Source organism: Castanea sativa, chromosome 8 (assembly GCF_040712315.1).
Source record: "Castanea sativa cultivar Marrone di Chiusa Pesio chromosome 8, ASM4071231v1".
Taxonomy (NCBI): domain Eukaryota; kingdom Viridiplantae; phylum Streptophyta; class Magnoliopsida; order Fagales; family Fagaceae; genus Castanea; species Castanea sativa.
In genome coordinates, this window is record NC_134020.1 from 54,271,494 (window position 1) to 54,291,560 (window position 20,067).

Sequence of the window (20,067 nt, forward strand, 5' to 3'; positions counted from 1 at the left end):
CTTCATCACGCTGAGAGCCCTGGAGCAATTCTTGTATCTCAGCCACTGATTGGAGGAGAAAACTATCCTACGTGGGCACGATCTATGGAAAGAGCTCTTAGGATCAAAAATAAATTTTGGTTAATTGATGGCTCTACTTCTCTGACTTCTGCCATGGAGAAAGTTCCTCTTCTTGTTCAAAGTTGGTCACGATGCAATGAAATTGTGGTTTCTTGAATCATCAATTGTGTTTCCCCCAAGATTGCAACTAGCATGGTGTATCGAAGAACTGCCAAGGAAGTTTGGAAGAAGCTTCAGAATATGTTCTCTCAAGGCAATGGACCTAGGGTTTACCAATTGCAGAAAGATCTTGCTAGCATTTCTCAGGGAGAACTCACTGTGAGTGATTATTTTACTAATCTCCCAATCTTATGGGATGAAATACAAAACTATGAACCACTTCCTCTTTGCTCTTGTGAGAAGTGTGTGTGCCATGTGAATGAAAAGATTTCCAATCTTCATCACAGAGAAGCAATTATGCAACTTCTAATGGGTCTTAATGATTCATTCTCTCACATTCGAGGCCAAATTCTGTTAATGGATCCTATTCCTTCTGTTGATAAGGTATATTCATTGTTGGTTCAAGATGAAAGGCAGAGGTCAGTTGGACATAGCAACAATGGTCCTTTTGTTGAATCCACTGCCCTTGCAGCCAAAACAATGAATCTTGGTTCTGGTTCTAAGACTTTCAAGAAAGGAAAAGAGAGGCCTACCTGCAGCCATTGTGGATTGCTTGGTCATACCGTGGAGAGATGCTACAAAATTCATGGATATCCTCCTGGCTATAAGACCAAGGCAAGGGCAAACCAGGTCTCCTCTCTTGATTCTATTCAAGAGTCTGTTGCCACACCCACCCCACAGCATTTTCCTTTCACAATGGAGCAATGTCAGAAACTGCTTGCCATGATTGGAGGTTCTGACTCTCACAACAGTCCAATTGCTATGGCTAACAGTGTTTCTTCCAACCAAGCTTCTACCTCTCAACCAACTCCTTTGGCAGGTAATCTCAAGCACTCCATTTTCTCTGCTAAGCTTGTGAATAGATCTGCTTTTGGTGGTAGTACTTGGGTTCTTGACAAAGCTGCAATTGATCATATTGCTTGTTCTCTTTCACTTTTTCACTCTTATATTGCTGTTTCCCATTGTGTTGTTGAATTACCTAATGGTGAATCTGCTCATGTTACTCACATTGGTACTGTCCAACTATCCAATTCACTTACCCTTGAACATGTTCTTTGTGTTCCTTCATTTTCCTTTAATCTTGTGTCTGTCAGCCAACTCACTCAACGCTTACCTTTTTGTCTTGTGTTTTTGTCTCAATTCTGCTTTATTCAGGACCTTTCTTGTTGGAGGACGATTGGAGTGCGTGAAGTCCAACATGGTCTGTACTTGCTGCAGAACAACACTTCTAGGACTCCACCTTCTCTATCAGACTACCTCTCCACCAACAAGCTTCCTAAGTCAGCCTTTTCAGCATCTGTTTCTAACAAAGATATGTCCATTTTATGGCATTTTAGATTAGGACATCCTTCTTTTAATAAATTGTCCTCTATGCAAAGTGTTTTGCCTTCTTTTTCTTCCAAATGTAATGACATTTGTACCATCTGTCCTTTGGCTAAGCAGAAGAGGTTGCCATTTCCTTCAAACAATAATATGAGCACTGAGCCTTTTGCTTTGATTCATGTAGATGTTTGGGGTCCCTACTCTGTTTGCACTTATGATGGTTTTAGATTTTTTCTTACCATTGTTGATGATGCCACTAGGTCTACTTGGGTATATCTCATGAAAGCTAAGTCTGATGTCAAACAGCTTTTAATTTCATTCTATAACATGATTTTGACTCAATTTAACATTGGCATTAAGGCAATTAGATTAGATAATGCTCATAAATTCTCTTTGTCCAATTTTATAGTGATCATGGCATTATACATCAAAAGAGTTGTGCTTATACACCTCAGCAAAATTCTGTGGTTGAGAGAAAGCACCAACATCTTTTGAATGTTGCTAGATCTCTTAAGATTCAATCCAATTTGCCCTCAGCATATTGGGGTGAATGCATTTTGACAGCCACTTATCTCCTCAACAGGTTGCCTATGCCTTTGTTAGGTCATAAATCTCCATTTGAGATTTTGTTTCATAAACAACCATCTTTTACTCATCTTAGAGTGTTTGGTTGCTTATGTTTTGTTTCAACCCCATCTGTCCACAGGTTAAAGTTTGATTCTAGAGCCTCTCCATGTGTCTTCTTAGGTTACCCTTTTAACATGAAAGGTTACAAAGTTCTCAATCTTCATACTAGGAAGATTACTATATCTAGAGATGTTGTCTTTCATGAGTCTATCTTCCCTTTTTCACACTCTTCTTCCTCCTCTGATCTCACCTCTTTTTCTTTATCTGATTCATCTCCTCCTAATTTTGACTCTCCATCTTGTCCAATTTCTGTTCAACTTCCTATTGCAGACTCCACTTCTATTATTGATCATGTTCCTCATTCCCATCCTTGTTCAGATACTTCTTCTCCTTCTTCTATTCTTATTGGTTCCTTACCTGTTCCCTTGGATCATTCTGATGTTTCTAATCAGTCTGCTATTCCCCCTAATCAGTCCACTGTTTCTCTTGATCACTCCTTACCTTCTCTACATCCTACAACTCTTGCTTCCATTCTACCTCTTAGAAAATCAACTAGACTTTCAACCAAACCTGCTTATTTGCAAGCTTATAAGTGCAATCAGGTGTCTCAAGTTCCACCTAGCACTGCTTTCCCTTTATCCTCTTACCTATCTTCCCAAAAATTGTCTCCCAGACACTTGCATTTCTGTCATGCTATTTCTACCATTGAGGAGCCTAAATTCTATCATCAAGCAGTTAAAGATTCCAAGTGGAGAGAGGCTATGGCAGCTGAGATTTCTGCTCTTGAGGCTAATCACACTTGGACCCTCACAGCTCTTCCACCTCATAAAAAGACAATTGGTTGTAAGTGGGTCTATAGGGTGAAATACAAATCTGATGGCACTGTGGAAAGATATAAAGCTAGGTTGGTGGCTAAAGGCTTCACACAGAAAGAAGGCCTTGATTATATTGAAACTTTCTCCCCTGTTGCAAAGCTTGTTACTGTCAAATGTCTCCTTGCAGTGGCTGCTGTGCAAGGCTGGTATCTTTGTCAGCTTGATGTGAATAATGCCTTCCTTCATGGTGAATTGAAGGAAGAAGTCTATATGGATCTCCCACCAGTATTCCACAGCAAAGGGGGGCTAGTTTGCAAACTTACTAAGTCCTTATATGGACTAAAACAAGCTTCAAGGCAGTGGTTTGCCAAATTTTCTGCTGCATTGGTTCTTCTTGGATTTACACAGTCCAAGGCTGATTACTCCCTTTTCATTAAGAAGACCTCTACTTCCTTTATTGCTCTATTAGTTTATGTTGATGACATATTGATTGCTAGTGATAACAAGCAAGCAGTTGATGACTTGAAGATTTTATTGGATCAACAGTTCAAGCTAAAGGATTTGGGTGATTTAAAGTTTTTCTTAGGTCTTGAAGTTGCAAGGACTACTAATGGTATCAATTTATGCCAAAGAAAGTACACACTTGAGGTGTTGGATGATGCTGGCATGCTAGGTTGTAAACCAGTCAAAATACCTATGGATCAGAATCTCAAACTTAGTAAGTATGAAGGGAAGGAGTTGCAAGATCCAAGCTCCTACAGAAGATTGATAGGAAGGTTGCTATACTTGACAATAACTAGGCCTGACATAACTTTTGCTGTGAATAGACTCAGCCAGTTCATGGCACACCCTAGAGAGCCTCATTTGCAAGCAGCTCATAAGGTCTTGCAATATCTAAAGAGCTCACCAGGCCAAGGGTTATTTTTCTCAAGCAAATCAGAGCTGCATTTGAAGGCTTTTGCTGATGCAGATTGGGCCTCCTGCCCTGACACTAGGAGATCTGTCACTGGTTTTTGCATCTTCCTTGGTGAGTCTTTGATTTCATGGAAGTCAAAGAAACAACAAATAGTCTCAAGGTCTTCAGCAGAGTCTGAGTATAGGTCAATGGCAGTAGCAGTCTGTGAGGTCATTTGGCTCTTGTATGTTCTTCATGATTTTCAGATCAAACACCCTCAAGCAGCCCTCCTGTTCTGTGACAGTCAGGCAACCCTTCACATTGCTGCAAATCCTGTTTTTCATGAAAGAACAAAGCATATAGAGATTGACTGTCACCTAGTCAGAGATAAGGTCTTGGAAGGGTATGTTAGAATGCTACATGTTAGGACCAATTCTCAAATTGCAGATCTGTTAACCAAAGCCTTGAATGCTCAACAATTTTCCTTTCTTGTTTCCAAGTTGAATATGGTCAATATTCATGCCCTTCTTCCACTTGAGGGGGGGTGTAAAGATTCTAAAGGAAGTAATGGAACTAAGAGGAGCAAAATCAAGAGCACAGATAAGAAGCAAAGTTCCTGTTCCAGAGATTCAATTTCAGTTTGTAAAGGAAACGACAGTAATAGATAATAGAAACGGCATGTAGTTTTTAGTTGTATATGTATTTAACTCAGCATGTGATAGGCACGTGCATTAGTTTGTTATTTCTGTTTCTGTTAGCTGATTAATTAGTTAGTTACTAAGTGGAGGGATTTGATGTATATATATACGTATCTGGTTGTATCAGATAAGTTTAGTTTTTGTTCAATGAAATAGAATTTCATTTCTTCAGAATTCTCTCTGTTTTCCAATAATAGCCTATATTGTTTCAACATTTCTACTTACATTGGCTGAAGATACTATTTGGAAGTTTGCGAAAGGGGAGGAGAATGGCCCTCACGGTAGAGTGTAGAATGCAAAAAGAAAAGGAAAAAAAAAAAAATACTAATTGGCTTAATCTTACCCAACAAATTAGCAATTAGGGTGCATTTGTTTAAGTTGGAGTTGTTGCAAAACAATATTTAGGGGCTATTTGGCAGAGAAGTTTGAGTAATGTTGTTTAAAATTTCTAAAAATATAATTTAAAAAGTGTTGTTAAAAATATGTATTTATAATATTCATAAGGAGAAAAATGTGTTTGGTAATGCGTTTTAAATAGATATTTTGGTGTTTAGAAATATGGAGTTGTGTATTTGGTAAGTGTGTTTTTTTTTTTTTTAAAAAGCTACCACCAGATAGAGCACTTTATTTCACATCAGAGGAAGACTGACGCGTGGGAGAGCCGTTGTAGAGAGACCACGCTGCACTGACCCGTGGGAGAGAAGAGACAATATGATTATACGCGTGGGCTCTAAGCACAGTGAAATACACACTCAAACAAGCTTGAACAAAACTCATCTCATGTGAAACACTTGTTCAAACAGCGCTTCAACACAACTCAAACCTTGGTAGTTCAAACTCACGTACCAAACAAAAATTTCAGCATGGGGCCCACCTGTTTGGGTGTTTAAACACAAAACAACATTGCTTAAACTGGATGACCAAACATGCCCTTAAAATTTAAAAGTAGTATTTGTAAAAAAACAAACTACATAGAGTTGTGGTTGGGAAATAGTTACAAAACGTCTAATCAAATGAATTTTTATATTACTTTTCTTTTTTCTATTCTCTTTCACACAAATACACACGAACACAATAAAATAAATAAAACAAAATAAAATAAAAAAATCCTGAATTCAAGAGTTTTCTTTTATTTTTTAAGGACTTTTATATTACTTTTCTTTTCCCAGACTTTATTTTTTAACCCCAAAACTTCGGGACTAAAATTTTGCTGATGCAATTGTTCCCTTCCAACAAAACAACAATTCAGATACTAACACAAGGTGGAGAAAAAACACAAGTATCCATAAGTCTGACCACCCACAATAAAGAAAATGATGATCCATGGACTCCAAATTATGTATTGTTAAAATTTACCATACACTGCAAATTCATTCAAACAAAGAAATGGTTAAAGCAATCTATGTGTGACCTCACCACTAATCCATACTGGTATTCATGTAATGTATATGAAATATATACAATAAATTACTCTCATATTTACATATTTAATCTTACTTTTATGTTATATTGTGATTGATTATAAATTTTCTTTGTTTTATGCCCAATTCCCAAGGAAAGTAAAAGATGCAAAGTGGGCCGATTGTCAAACCGAGGTGACAAACCCTGAAGACTGAAGAGATCCGGTCCAACAAGGCGTGAAGTGAAGCAAACAAAAAAAAGAAAGAGAAGAATATAAAAGCATAGTCCAAGAGAATGACTTTTACTCACTTACACCAGAACTTGCTGGGCCTTGAAGTGTCACATAAAGAAAAGAAGAAGAAGAAAAAAAGAAGTAATAAACAGGAAGTTTAAAAGTGGGCTTGTGATCTTATTCTTATATTTGTTAGTGGGCTTCCCTTTTTTACGAGATCAAGGAGTTGAAGACTTTTGGGCCACTTCAGGGTCTTGTGAGAGACAGGCTTGAAGTTGATGTCGGCGTGTGTGAGATTATAAATTGAGAGCATACAGAAACACGGGTTTTTTTTTTTTTTGCTCTAAATAGAATTTTACTCCGGTGGTCTAGTCTAATTGAAGTCCATAGGTGTGAAACTCCCTCCTAAAAAGTTGAACTCCTACCTTTATACCCCCAAGCCAAGGATGCATGGTAGCAGAAATGCAGAAGTTTAAGGGTTCCTTTGTTGGGGTGAAACATGGAAGAGAAAAAATAGAGAAGAGAAAAGCGGAGAGAAAATTGATTTTATGAGTGTTTGGTTAGAAAGAGGAAAATGATAAAAAATTGATAGGGCTAAGATGTTGTCTCCTAACCCACCTGGGTATTGTGACCATAGTGACACTCTACCTGCTAAGCCTGAGCTTGCAGAAGCAAAGGATCTGGATAAGTCATAACTGTGCACCTAGCCTCATCGAGGACACTAGTGAACATAAGCCGAAAGTATGAACTTATTTCTTAAATGCTTTCCATTGCAGGATTCAAACCTGAGACCTCCATCGCTCAAACCCTTAGAAATAAGCCCATGACCATTAGACCAATCACCCAAGTGGTAATTATATGGTTGAATTCATTTGGAATACTTAATGTACATAATTTACTATATCTAAATTTTATCCTATATTTATTTGGGCGATGGGAGCTCTTAATTAGCCACATTTAATGTACCTAAAGCTAAGCACTGACATCTTACATGCATGCGTATTGCAATAGGGGGTCATCCCAATGCAAGACCAGCTATAACAATTCCTAACATTGGTGGAGCAAAACTTGATTGATAAAATTTTGGTCCAAAAGTCTTTCTTCTTCTTCTTCTTCTTCTTCTTGGAGGCTGGTTTCAATTCCAATGACCTATTCAACATTTCAACTACTTCATCCCTTCTAATCCACCAAAGCGTGACCCATGACATAAGGGAAAGAAAGAGAGGATAAAGGTGGCAAGGTTGTCCCCTAGGCGCCAGTCTTCCCGATTCTTAATTAGTTTTTTGGGTTTATCTAAATCTCTAGAACGTTCGACATGATTTCTTTTAGAAAAAAACAATGTATTCCAAATGGAATTTTCACAAAAACACAATTAATGGAAAGTTATCAAAGGATGCGATATTGACAAGACTTTTTTCTCTCACCAAAAAAAAAAAAAAAATCAGAAATTTCAGCCAAAACTTTGCCCTAAATTAACCTACAAAACTAGTGCAACGAGAGATTGACAAAAAGTTGAAAGGATTGATTTTGACAAAAATGATTTGATCGTGATTCAACTGATAGATTTCTGTCAAAATTAATCATGCTTAACTATCATGAGAGTTGAGATCATCAAATTCAATCACGATTAAACAAATTTAATTATATAAACAATTTTTTTTCAGAAGAAAACAATATTTTAATATATATATATATATATATATACACACACATGCACACACACAAGTGTATGGAAGAATTATAATAACATGACTAATGGAAAGGCTCGTTTCCAAACACTAGGTAATATTAAAGGTGACCATCCAAAATTTTGAACTTTAGAATACAAAATTAAAATGATCCCAAACTTTAAGATTAGAATTGCAATTTAGTCTTTATTGGACATTGGTTATAGTGTAAATATACTTGAAAAAAAAATGGAAGTTTTAATAAGCTGCACTTAAGCATATAAGATAAAAAGATAAAAGAAAAACCTCTAGGTATGTAAATGTACACAAGCATATTGAGAATGGGTTTATCGCTTTCTCCGCAACACTAACTGCCGCATGTAGTTTAAGTGTTGGTGTGTGAGTGTATTTCCTTATTTCATCCCCCTTCTCTTATGTGTGTGTGTGTTTCTCAAAAAAATAAAAATAAAAATAAAAATGTACACAAACAAATCAATGCATAAAATAATTTGTGTCACTGGACTAGAATGAGATAGATGGCATATGAATGGTGAAGCTCACCCCTCTCAAATTAAATGTAAAAAAAAAAAATACCATTTCCATGTGGTTCCTAGTGAGAATCATTGTCGTCTACACTAGCCCTTATTGGTTGATCAATCATATAAAGAAGAATTAAATGATCATGACATTCAATTTAAATAAAATCTGTTAAGTTGAATAATGTGTAAAAAATTTGCAAAGAATATTAAAAAAATTCAACTTAAGAACAGAAATTATTTTTAAAAAATGACTCTGTATGTACGTACTATATGTGACTATGATCTTGTTTCTCAAAAAAAAAAAAAAAAGACATGGTAACGGTAGTAAGAGATCTCCCGTAACAGAAAATCCAAATAAATATTTTTTTTACTGAAAAATCCAAATAAATATTAATAACATTTAATAAATATTTCCAGTTGAGACAATATCACTATTGATAACACTCTAAAAACTAATTAGAAAATAAATATTAATAACATTTAACAAATCCCTTGCATTGCACTGATTACGTGTTAGTTTTTTTATTACATGATCAAACCGAGGGTTTGTTTAGAATCTAATTATTTTCTTGAAACTAAATTTTTTTTACTGAAAGTATTGTAGATAAAAGTAAAAGTTAGCTGAAATAGTACAGTGACCCATGAATAGTATCAAAAAATGCAGTGAAACCCATGAATAATAGTAAAAATAAGCTGAATAGTAAAATAAGTTGGCAACTTTCATCAATGCCAAACGCACACCAAATATAACATAAAGAAACTAATATGTATGGATATACTAATTTAAGGGTAGCAAAATTAAATGAAAAAAAAAAAAAAAAAAGCGTTGCAATGCATATTTAATCATCATCAAATTTTGGAAAATAATAGGTTGCTAATGGAGAGAGAGAGAGAGAGAGAGAGATGGAAGTTATGATGTTATCACTTGATAATATTTAATAATTCCCATGGAAAGTTTTATAATGTGATTTTAAGCATTTTCTTTTTCATAATCATAGGCATATTTACAATCAGATCATAATAAATTACGAGGTCAATTCACTTACCCCAGAAATACTTTTGTGCTTAAGCAGGGATGAACTAGAATTTCAATTTGAGGGCGACCAAAGCATGAACCAACATTTTTTTTTTTTTTTTTATGAGAATCCTAGTTAGTATTTATTTGGTATTAACAAAATATCATCTAAGAAAATACACAATATAACTAATTTTGAACTACTTGTATTTTTTATTTTATAAAAATAAAATATTAATAAAATATTATAGTTGGCTTTTCCATAATAAAAAAATCAAATAAAAGTTATTTTAATGATCTAATTCTATATCCAATATTTTTCAAACTAAAAAACTAAATAGCGTTGCCAGCCAAGAAAAAAACAAACAAAAAAACGAGTCATTTAAATGAACCCAAACAACATCACGTCAACAAGCCATATGGCAGCACCCAAATCGTAAAATCCCAAGTTCTTAACTTTGCTTCTAAATTAGTAAACAAACAAAACTGATGGGTTATAAATGGAGGATTTGACTTATTTTTAATATTTTTTTAATTGAATATGTTATTTTGTTTTAAATATACAATATCAAGTGGTAGTGTGTTTTAATCTCCACTTTATTCTTACAAGAAAATTTTCTACAATTTATTTAGTTAGTGTGTGAAGTGACAATCTTTCATTCAAATAAAAAAAGATTTCGGTTAAAAAAGTTATGGAAATAAGCCAAACCCATAAATTGACCTCAGTTAATCCATTCAATTACCAAATTAATTAATTAGGTCAAATTACAAGTAAATTATGGAGTCACCAAATAACTGGTATGCAGCGGAAAATAAATGATATAGTGATTTGTTGATGAATAGAGAAAACTTCTTGCAAGGCAAAAACCCCACTGGGTGAATTTCATATTACCACTTTCAAGAATCCACTAATCAATAATAAAGTAAATACAAGTATAAAAAATCTTATCACTACTCTAAACTATCACAAAATATCAATCTACAGTTTAACCTTTACTTCAATCCCCAATTGAACTTAATCTTGTAGAAGACTTCTTTGCATACATGGATCCTAGTATGTGACAAACTCTAAGCAACTAATTAATTGTTGTTAGTTGCAAACTTCTACACTTTAAAGCACATTGAAAATTAAGAAGTACTTGATTACAAAATTCTAAGACGCATAATACATAGAAACTTCTTGCAGAGCGTATGAGTTTTCTAATTGAGTCTTTGTATCTATGATGACTTTAAAATAAGTCTTTTATATGGTCTAGGGTTGTAGAGAGAGAAACCCTAACAATCCAAGTTGTCATGGGCCAAATTTTAGATCTTAGACTTCTGAAATCGTAAGTCTCAATAAATTGAGCTTATGTCGAGCTTCCTCATTAAACCTTGATAAATGCTAGTGTTGAGACTAGTGTCAAGCTTCAATAAAATTGTTTTTCTTCACTTGTTGCTTGGTTTAATTTTTATATCTTTAATAATACCACTTGTGATGTTTGTGCAACACCCTTCTTGATACATTAAACTCAACTTAAATCTATCCAATTACAAGTAAAGTGTACTTTGTCCAAAAATAAGCTAATACATAAAAAATATAACCCTAACAAAAACTAATCGACCAAACAACATAGTAAAAAACAAACAATTAAATATGCTTTGATAATCACATAAAAAAAAAAATAACACACATAAAATAGGCACGCAAGGTCTCATTGCACAATCACAAGCCAGGATGACCCTTTTATGTTTGTTGGGTTTCTAGGACTAATTTAAGTATTTTAGAGACCCAAGTAGTTGTGTTCAAATTTTAAATGCATACATACTATTTTTTAAAAGTAAAATTTAGGGATGAGCCCCTCCATCTAATGTAATTTTCATTATTAATTGAGGGATGAGTCTGTAATATTTCTTGAAGCGATTAACACTTTTATACAATGGCACCACTTGAATTTAGGTATATATAAACTTCTTTTTTTTTCTAGGAGGGGTGGTCATGGTCAACGGCTAATTATCTTTTTTTTTTTTTTATAAGATTTTTTTTGGAGGTTGATTTGGACAACATAATTCTTAAGAGATAATCAATCTCTGTTTACATTAAAACTCAATTGGTGTCTTAATCTGATAATAAAAAGCAATCATTAAGAGCGAATGCCATAAGTTGAAACTCTCTCTAAAAAAAAAAAAATCTTAAGAGAAGGTCATATATACGTATTACATGAGACAATTTAGCTATATATAGCTATTACATCAAAAATAATAATAAAATAAAATAAAAGTCTTACGGCTACGGGGACCATGGCCCCCTTTGTCTCAAGGTACATTTGTCCCCATACCTTCCATCCAAACTATTATTTAGCATTAGTGAGCAACGATTCCATTTGCAAAATGAATCTTTCAGCAAATGGTATTGTTGCTTATGGGATCATGTAGATTTTTCGCCCCCGCACCAATTTTTATGGTAATGATGTTGTTGAAGAATATTGCACTGACCTTGTAGGAGAAAACAAAAAGGGTTTTGGAGGAATTTCTATGGAATGAACATTACCTTCCAACATCTCCACCACCTTAGTCATGGATGGCCTATTTGTTGGAATGGTCTGAATGCACCACAAGCCCACTAAAATCATTTTTCTTTTCATTTGCTCGTCCTCCTCTGTTAAGACTGAGGTGTTTTCAACATTCTCATCCAAGTTTAGATTCTGATAAATCCAATCTGGAAAATATCTCTCACTAGTATGTGACACTTCTGCATCAAAATTCTCTCTTACTCCAACCATTTCAAGAATTAACATTCCATAGCTATAAACATCAGACTTGTGAGAGACTCCTCCAAAGTTTCGACTAAAAACCTCCGGTGCAATGTATCCTATGGTTCCTCTAGCACCCAACATAGATACAATACTCTCCTTCTTTTGGCATAGTCTTGCAAGGCCAAAATTAGATATTTTTGGAGAAAAATCATCATCTAGTAGAATATTTTGAGGTTTTATGTCAAAATGTAAAATCCTTGTGCTACAACCACGATACAAGTACTCTAATCCTCAAGCAACTCCAACTGCAATTTCAAAAAGTGTTCTCTGTTCTAATTGACAATTTGTGCTTGAAGATTCTGGGTCGCATATGAACTTATCCAAAGATCCATTGGGCATGAATTCATAGACTAGAACTCTTTTAGTTCTCTCGTAACAGTAACCCAAAAGAGTGACGACATTAACATGGGAAGTTCGGCTAATGCTAGCAACTTCGTTAATAAATTCTTCTCCATTGCCTTTCAACTCATTGATGACTTTAACTGCTACTAGACGACCGTCCAATAGCTTTCCTTTGTATACACTTCCATATCCACCTTGACCTAGTTTGTTTTTGAATGAATGAGTCATTTTCTTAATATTTGAATAACTATATTGCTTGGGAGCAAGTGAGCCTTGATTCATTATAAAATCCTTGGCATATTGAATTTCTTTGGTTTTCTTCTTGCTAATCACTCCCATATTTGATAATTGTTCTCTTTTGAGGTAGCAAGTGATCATAACAAAGATAACTGCTATGGTCCCAACAATACCAGCCACAACACCTGCGTTTAAAGAGTGTAATTAAGAGCTTTCAATTATAAATAAAACAAAACTTAACTAAAACTGTGCAATACATTAGCTTCCTCAATTAAATTCAAACACATGGTTATATTGGCTAATATATCACAAATTGTGTTATCTTGTCCAACAAAAATTTAAATTCAATTCAATTGTGTTTAAATTTAATTGGAGTACCGTACTTAAGGAAATGTACCTAAATTTTACTCTTGCAAACTCCAATAAAAGATATAAAAAGATATGAAGGGCTCCCTCATTGTTACCGTACCTTTAAACGATCGATTCCACCACTTAGAGGAATAGCCTGAAAAACCAACAATGCCTTAGCATCAGTTATTGTTAGGAATAGAATCTCAGAACATAAAGTTATTGATGATTTAAGCCACAAGACATGACAAAGAAAGCAAAGGGCAGATAAAGAATATCAAAGTTAGATTTAAGTGTAATTTGCCTATATGGAAGGAAAACAGAGTTGAGAGATATAATTCAGCTTACCTTTATTGAAGCTGTTTACTCATTTAGGTTATATATTTGAAGTCCTTCTCAAAAAAAGGTTATATATTTAAAGGTCTAATGAAAGCAGGAAAAAAAAAATCCTCTTGCACTTTTGGCTCCTCTCTATTGCTACAAAATTACTGTATCATACATTACATTCCATTCACCTCCAAAAATTTTTCATGTCAGCACCAAGTACAGATTCAAATCTAAAAAGGAAATAGAAGTTTATTTTGTGGAGATTCAGAGAAATCTGTGTACTAATTTTGGTGTGGGCGGCCTTAGGAGTACAGAATGCTGTCTTTCAAGATTTACATAAAGAAATTAGGTTTGGAAAAGATGGGGACAAAAGGGTGAAGAACCCTATTTATCGAAGCAAACAGCTTGCATGGATTTTTCTGGCAACAAAAAGCTTTGATATTTCTAAGGTTGTTTGAAGGGTTTATTTGGTGGGTTGCACTATGGAAATTCCAAGATTAAAGAGTTCAAATTATCAAGCAAAAAGGTTGAGTATTTAAGATCAAAGGGTTGCTAGAAAGAAGAATCTTTAAAGCTGTGAACAGTTTTGTGAATAATAAGGGGAACGGTAACCAGGAGGAAAAAAAAAAAAAAGTAAAGGGAAGGCTCAAAGAGAGAAAGATCACAGTCACACTAATGGCCTGTTTGGAAGTTTAGAGAGGGAGGAGAGTAGAAGAGAGAAGAGTAGTGGGGAGGAGAGTAGAGTGAAATAATTACCCTCCACCTTATTTGGATGTTTTTAAAATTAGTAAGGGAGAAGGGAGTAATTAACCCTTCTTCTTGTTTGGATGTTTTTAAAATTGAGATGGAGAAGAGAGGAAATGATTAAATAGACAAATTTACCCATATTTGAAAATAAATTGCAACATTGGTCTATGATTAATTGGTTTGTAATTTTGTTAATTTAAAAATGGTAAATTGGAGAATTCATTTGGTCAATAATTTATCTACTCTACTCTCCCTCCAAATCTCTCCAATTTGGGAGAATTAAAAATGAGGAGTTAGAGGTAGTTGAAACCCCCCCAAACCCTTCCAAATCCCTCCCCCTCCTTCCTTAAAAAACTTCCAAACAAGGGATTTAAATTACTCTCCCTCCCTCTACTCTACTCTCCCTCCTTTTTTAAACATTCAAACAGGCCATAAGGTAAACAATACACATGCTTTCTATAAACCAAAATAATCAGTTCTCTCTTTTTTGATAGATATTAAACCAAAATAATCAATTCTCATTAACAAATCTCTAACTGTTTGGTTACAATAAGACATGTATAACCACCGCACACCCAAACTCTGCAAAATAAAATCCATAAACTCAATAAGAGTCACCCATTAATAAAACTAGCCTCATCACACATGAGAAGCACGTGCAATGATTTTTTTTTTTTTTTTTTGTGGTCCTATTTTGTAGAAAAGAAAAATTGTATTTTTTTTTATTTTATATATATAATTTTTATTTTGAAAATCTAATTGATAAGTGGATAAAGTAATTTGAAAATTAACAGGAAATTTGTCATATTTTTTAGGCAATGTTTTACTGAAAGTTAAAGTTGCATTTTTACCAGATTGTCTTTTAGTTTTATCTTTACTTAAACGTAGGGGTATAGGGGTATTTTTGAACTAAAAAAAATGAGGAATCCAAACAGGATAGATAAAACCCAAGGCCCACAACTAGGGCCTACCAAAAATACCCTTTACTCTCAAAAAACCAATTTTATATATAGACCAATTTCACTAGCAGAACACTTCGTTCTTGGACCATAAAAGCTTTTTGCTTGGTTTCACATTAGTCATCAACTTGCAAAACAGATAATTCTTCCGCAGCCACATATTAATATTTTGATTATACTGCTCTATATTTTCATCCAAATTTTTTACGACTCTACTCAACTAAGCTCTTCAGGGTATGTTACATTGTTACATGAGTGCTTCACTATACAACTCTACTCAACTAAGCCTTGCAGGGTAAGCTACATGAGTCCTTCAATGCCACTTTACTATTACAGGCTTGGGACTGGCTAGGAAAAAAACACTAAAGGATGACATGTGCAAAGAGATAAGTAACGATCTTTCATTTTGAATATAAGGGTTTTATATATAGAAAAATTCTGCATTTTGTACTAAAATTACAAAGGACATTTTGAAGCAGTTTTATTTGAAACAGGACATTCTGAAGCAGTTTTATTTGAAACAGGGTAAATGATGCTGGTGAGGTGTCCCTGGCTAGAAAGAAACCAGTGTTAAGAAATCAATACGAATAAATGCAAACTGATATAATCTATAGTCTATAGAGATAATGATGGAAAGAGCGACCAAAACAGCAGTTCCATATGTACCTTGGAACAACAAATGTCATTAAAATGTAGAAGGAAGAAGATATGTAGCACATTATTATATAATTCAATACCAGGATCAGAAGTAAACTCTGCCAATAATGGGCTGACAAGGATACAAAATATGATATCTAATGACAAGATGACAAACATGACATCCCTTGTGTAACTGGCATCATAAAATTTTCTTACCGAAAAACAAAAAAAAAAAAAAACCTAGTGAGAGATGTTCTAGACATACCAAAATAAATAAATAAAAAAAGCTTGTTCCAGCAAATACGATCAGAATCTAAACCAGATGATTGAGTGCAAAGCTTCAGGCAGTTTCAGGATTCTAAAGAAAGCAATAAAACTAGTGAAAGGATTACTTATGCACAAAGGTAAGTGCACCAGCGAGCTCTAGTTCAAATGGTAACTCTTCCCATTGGAAAAAAAAAAAAAAAAAAAAAAAAAGTTATGATAAGGCCAAGGGATCAAGATCTATTATTCAACTAATCAAGAAAATAAAAGAAATGGAAGCTTATTTTTTCAATATATGGAAGTCAGAAAAATATCTATAAATGCAGAATTTGACCATTCACATGACCAACCCATATAGACCTCATGAAATTAAGGGCAGTAGGTAGGCAGTAGGCAATTCAATTAAGTGTACTCTCTTAACCATTGAGCATCCTCAGACAGTTTTTTTTTTTTTTAAGTCGAGAGAGGGAGATTTGAACATAGAAGACTTTGTTGAAAAACTAAGAGATGCCAATTGAGCCACAAGGCTCTTGGCCATCCCTAGACCTATATGATATAAAACTTTAATGGCTACATATTTATAGTATTCTTAAGTTTGTGTTATGATTCTCCAAAAAAAAAAAAAAAAAGAGTTGTATTTCGAAGCACCCTAGCAATATAAGAGCTAGGATTGCTATATAATTGGGCCTCTTGGTGTTTAATAAATTCAATTTCTTGAATAAGCACAGTCATGATATCTAGTGCGTTGACCTGCATTAATCTAAACTTGCGCCTAAATGTAACATTTTTTTTTTTTTTTGAGATCAAATGTTACCAAATTCTATTCTCCACCAAAATTTTTCCATCGCCAACAAAACCATATAAACAACAGTTATGGGTTCTAGATTTTATCGAGGTTTATATATATATATATAAACAATCTCCTACCCAATGACCATTCCTAAGCAAAATGCAAAACACGTCAAAAGACTCAAAATGCAATTTTCACAGAGGAGAAAGCTCGAATACCCGGCGTGAAGTGAGGGCATTCAAGCAATGAAGAATAACAAGATAAATGGAAGCTTGATTTTTCCCATTAATTTAGTTGGTAAAAGACCACCAAAACTAATTACTGATTTGTAAATAAACTGTCTAATAAGTAATACCTGAGTTGGGACACGGCTGAGTGCCACAATCACTATAAGTCACATTGAATCCACTCATCAAAGCTTCCTTAAGAGCGGACCGATTAGTTGTTAGCTCAATCGCCGCCGTTCGAAAGATTTTGAGTCTGACCGCAGTTGGTGGACCGGGTTTGGAAGGGGTAAGAGAGGTTCTTGAAGGGCCCGCAGTCGAAGGGGGCCTGATGACATTCGTCGAATGCATTGGAGGCGACGGAGAGGAAGAAGAAGAAGATTAATGGGTACATTGAGGTAGAGTGGAAGAGTGAGATGGCATGAGCCATGAGGAGGTCTTTGGACTTTTGGGTAATGCTGGTGGCTTGCGTTGCTTGTTTACGGATTTTGGAGGAGGTTTGACTGTTAATAGTGGCGGGCTCTCGTTGACCTGGTCTTCGAGTGTTCTCATTTCTCATAAATTGATATTTTTAAAAGAGAGGTGGTACGTTCACAACATTTTTATAATATTTTCACAACAAATCATAGGTGGTTAGTTATTATTGGTTCAAATTTGAACTTAACACTAAGATTACTTTTTTGCCCCAACAATAACAATCAGTAACAATCTGCCACTTAAAATTTGTTGTAAAAATGTTATAAAAATATTGTGGACATATCATTTCTCTTTTTAAAATATTAGAGATTACTTTAACACATAAAACAAACGTGAAGATGAAAATAGCAACTAATCCCGTTATTATTATTATTTTGAGAACGCGCTCCTCAATTATTGCAACTTCTTTTCCTCTCTTCTTCTTCTTCTTCTTCTACTTTTTTTTTTTTTTTTTGGTGACAAATCTCAATGATTGAAGTTGAACACGATACACGGTTTTGACACAATCAATCAAACTTCACTTTTTTAAAGTTTATTGCACTTGGCTAGCCTCTGACCTTTCTCGTTAGTAACTAAGGATTTTTTTTTTTTTTTTTGCATGCATATCGGACAATGAAAAAATTGTTTTGTTTAAAATTTTTGGAAAAATTAGGCTATTTATTTTAAGTAAAATTAGTTGATTGGACATAATTCGCTTAGATTTATCATTGATAATTTTTGTTGTTAGGATAATTTGTATACTCCTTGAAAGGTAAAAAATGTGCAAATTAATAAAAATTTACTACTTATATAATTTCTTAATATTATGTCAAAATAGTTCCTATTATTTAGGGATGGCACAAATTTTAACTCATTCATGACACGTTAATTTTAAGTAAATCTTTACTCATCCAATTAGAGAAATAGGACAAACTAAGGCTCCATCTTCTGCTGGTCTGGGTTTGATTATCCGTAATTCGAAAGGGGAAGTGATGGCGGCTTCTTGTGAACGTATAAGGAAAAAACTTCATGCTTTGTGGACTGCTTTTTTGGCTTTAATGATGGCTCTTCTGTTCTGCCTCAACACCAGTTTTTTAAACGTCACCGTGGAGTGCAATTTTGCTGAGGTGCTTGGAAGTTGCACTTCAGCACTTCACCGTGGATGGCACTTCTGTTCTGACAGAATCTGTACTTTGGAGGTTGCTTAGATTTTGGAGAATATTAAGCTTATTTATGAATAATTTGTTAACATATCCTTTGTTTATGTTCCTTTAAGACGGAATCATGCTGCTTTAGCTCTTGTTAGTGTTGCAAAAGAAAATAAAATGTTATTATTTGGTTAGAAGAATGCCCATATTTAATGAGTGTTTGATTAGAGAGAAGAAGATGATAAAAAATTGGTTAGAGAGAAAGAAGTTGTAATCATTGAGGAGCGCGTTCCCAAAATAAAAATAAAAATAGGATTAGTTGCTATTTTCATTTTCACGTTTGTTTTATGCGTTAAAGTAATCTCTAATATTTTTAAGTGAAATGCTAACGAAATGAATGCCCTAAGGGCATTTGTTAAGGATTCATTTAAAGGAAGCTTTTATAGAAAAAGAAAGAAAAACAATTAATGTTTTGACAGTTTTTTCTATTTCCTATAAAAGTGGTGTTAAAATTTTCTTGAAATGGATTATTAACCATTGTCTTAAAGGCACTTATTAACATGACCCTATTTTAAAAATATCAATTTAGTATAATTTTTTTTAATATTATGTCAAAATAGTTCCTATTACTTAGCGATAGCACAAATTTTAACTCATTCATGACACGTTAATTTTAAGTAAATCTTTACTCATCCAATTAAAGAAATAGGACAAACTAAGATTTCTGGGTGTTTAGTAAAATAGTTTGAGATGAGTTTTTTGTAATTTTTTAAAATTTGAATAGGTAAAAAAGTATGTGAAAATGTACGTAAAATTGTTTAAAATATAAAAATGTGAATTTGAGATTAGAGACCAAACAGACCCATTTTGCTGGTCTGGATTTGATTATCCATAATTGGAAAGGGAAAGTGATGGCGGCTTCTTGTGAACGTGTAAGGAAGGAACTTCATGCTTTTTGGACTGCTTTTTCCGGCTTTAAGGATGGCTTTGCTATTTTGCCTCAACACCAGTTTTTTAAACGTCACCATGGAGTGCAATTTTGCTGAAGTGCTTGGAAGGTGCACTTCAGCACTTCACCGCGGATGGCTCCTGTTCTGACAGAATCTGTACTTTGAAAGTTGCTTGGATTTTAGAGAATATTAAGCTTATTTATGAATAATTTGTTAACATGTCCTTTGTTTATGTTCCTTTAAAATGTAATCATATTGCTCTAACTCTTGTTAGTGTTGCAAAAAAAAATGAGAGACTATTATTTGGTTAGAAGAATGCCCATATTTTTTTTTTTTTCCAATTTTACAACACGATCTTAAATGAATAAAGTTTCCTCTAGTTTCTTCCTAAAAGAAATTGGACAAATGGG

The 20,067-nt window shown here is 34.0% G+C and overlaps 2 protein-coding genes across 2 annotated transcripts; both read right to left on the reverse strand.

Moving 5' to 3' along the window:
- Positions 1-11,529: 11,529 nt before the first annotated feature.
- LOC142606564 (LEAF RUST 10 DISEASE-RESISTANCE LOCUS RECEPTOR-LIKE PROTEIN KINASE-like 2.3) lies at positions 11,530-12,307 on the reverse strand. The gene is made up of 2 exons (XM_075777881.1): positions 11,962-12,307; positions 11,530-11,534 (listed from the first exon to the last, which is right to left on the reverse strand). Exons 1-2 carry the CDS (start codon positions 12,305-12,307, stop codon positions 11,530-11,532), a joined length of 351 nt encoding a protein of 116 aa, XP_075633996.1.
- LOC142606594 (LEAF RUST 10 DISEASE-RESISTANCE LOCUS RECEPTOR-LIKE PROTEIN KINASE-like 2.4) lies at positions 11,573-17,652 on the reverse strand. Its single transcript, XM_075777903.1, has 3 exons — positions 17,235-17,652; positions 13,275-13,310; positions 11,573-12,990 (listed from the first exon to the last, which is right to left on the reverse strand). The coding sequence occupies exons 1-3, from the start codon at positions 17,452-17,454 to the stop codon at positions 12,458-12,460; spliced, it is 789 nt and encodes a 262-aa protein (XP_075634018.1). The 5' UTR covers positions 17,455-17,652; the 3' UTR covers positions 11,573-12,457.
- Between the last annotated feature and the right edge of the window lie 2,415 nt (positions 17,653-20,067).

Coding starts and splice junctions, on each gene's coding strand:
- LOC142606564 (XM_075777881.1), bottom strand. CDS start 12,307: ATGTTGGGTGCTAGAGGAACCATAGGATACATTGCACCGGAGGTTTTT.
- LOC142606594 (XM_075777903.1), bottom strand. CDS start 17,454: ATGCATTCGACGAATGTCATCAGGCCCCCTTCGACTGCGGGCCCTTCA. Junction 13,311..17,234: donor TCAGCCGTGTCCCAACTCAG/GTATTACTTATT, acceptor TTGGTTTTTCAG/GCTATTCCTCTAAGTGGTGG. Junction 12,991..13,274: donor GTGGAATCGATCGTTTAAAG/GTACGGTAACAA, acceptor CTTTAAACGCAG/GTGTTGTGGCTGGTATTGTT.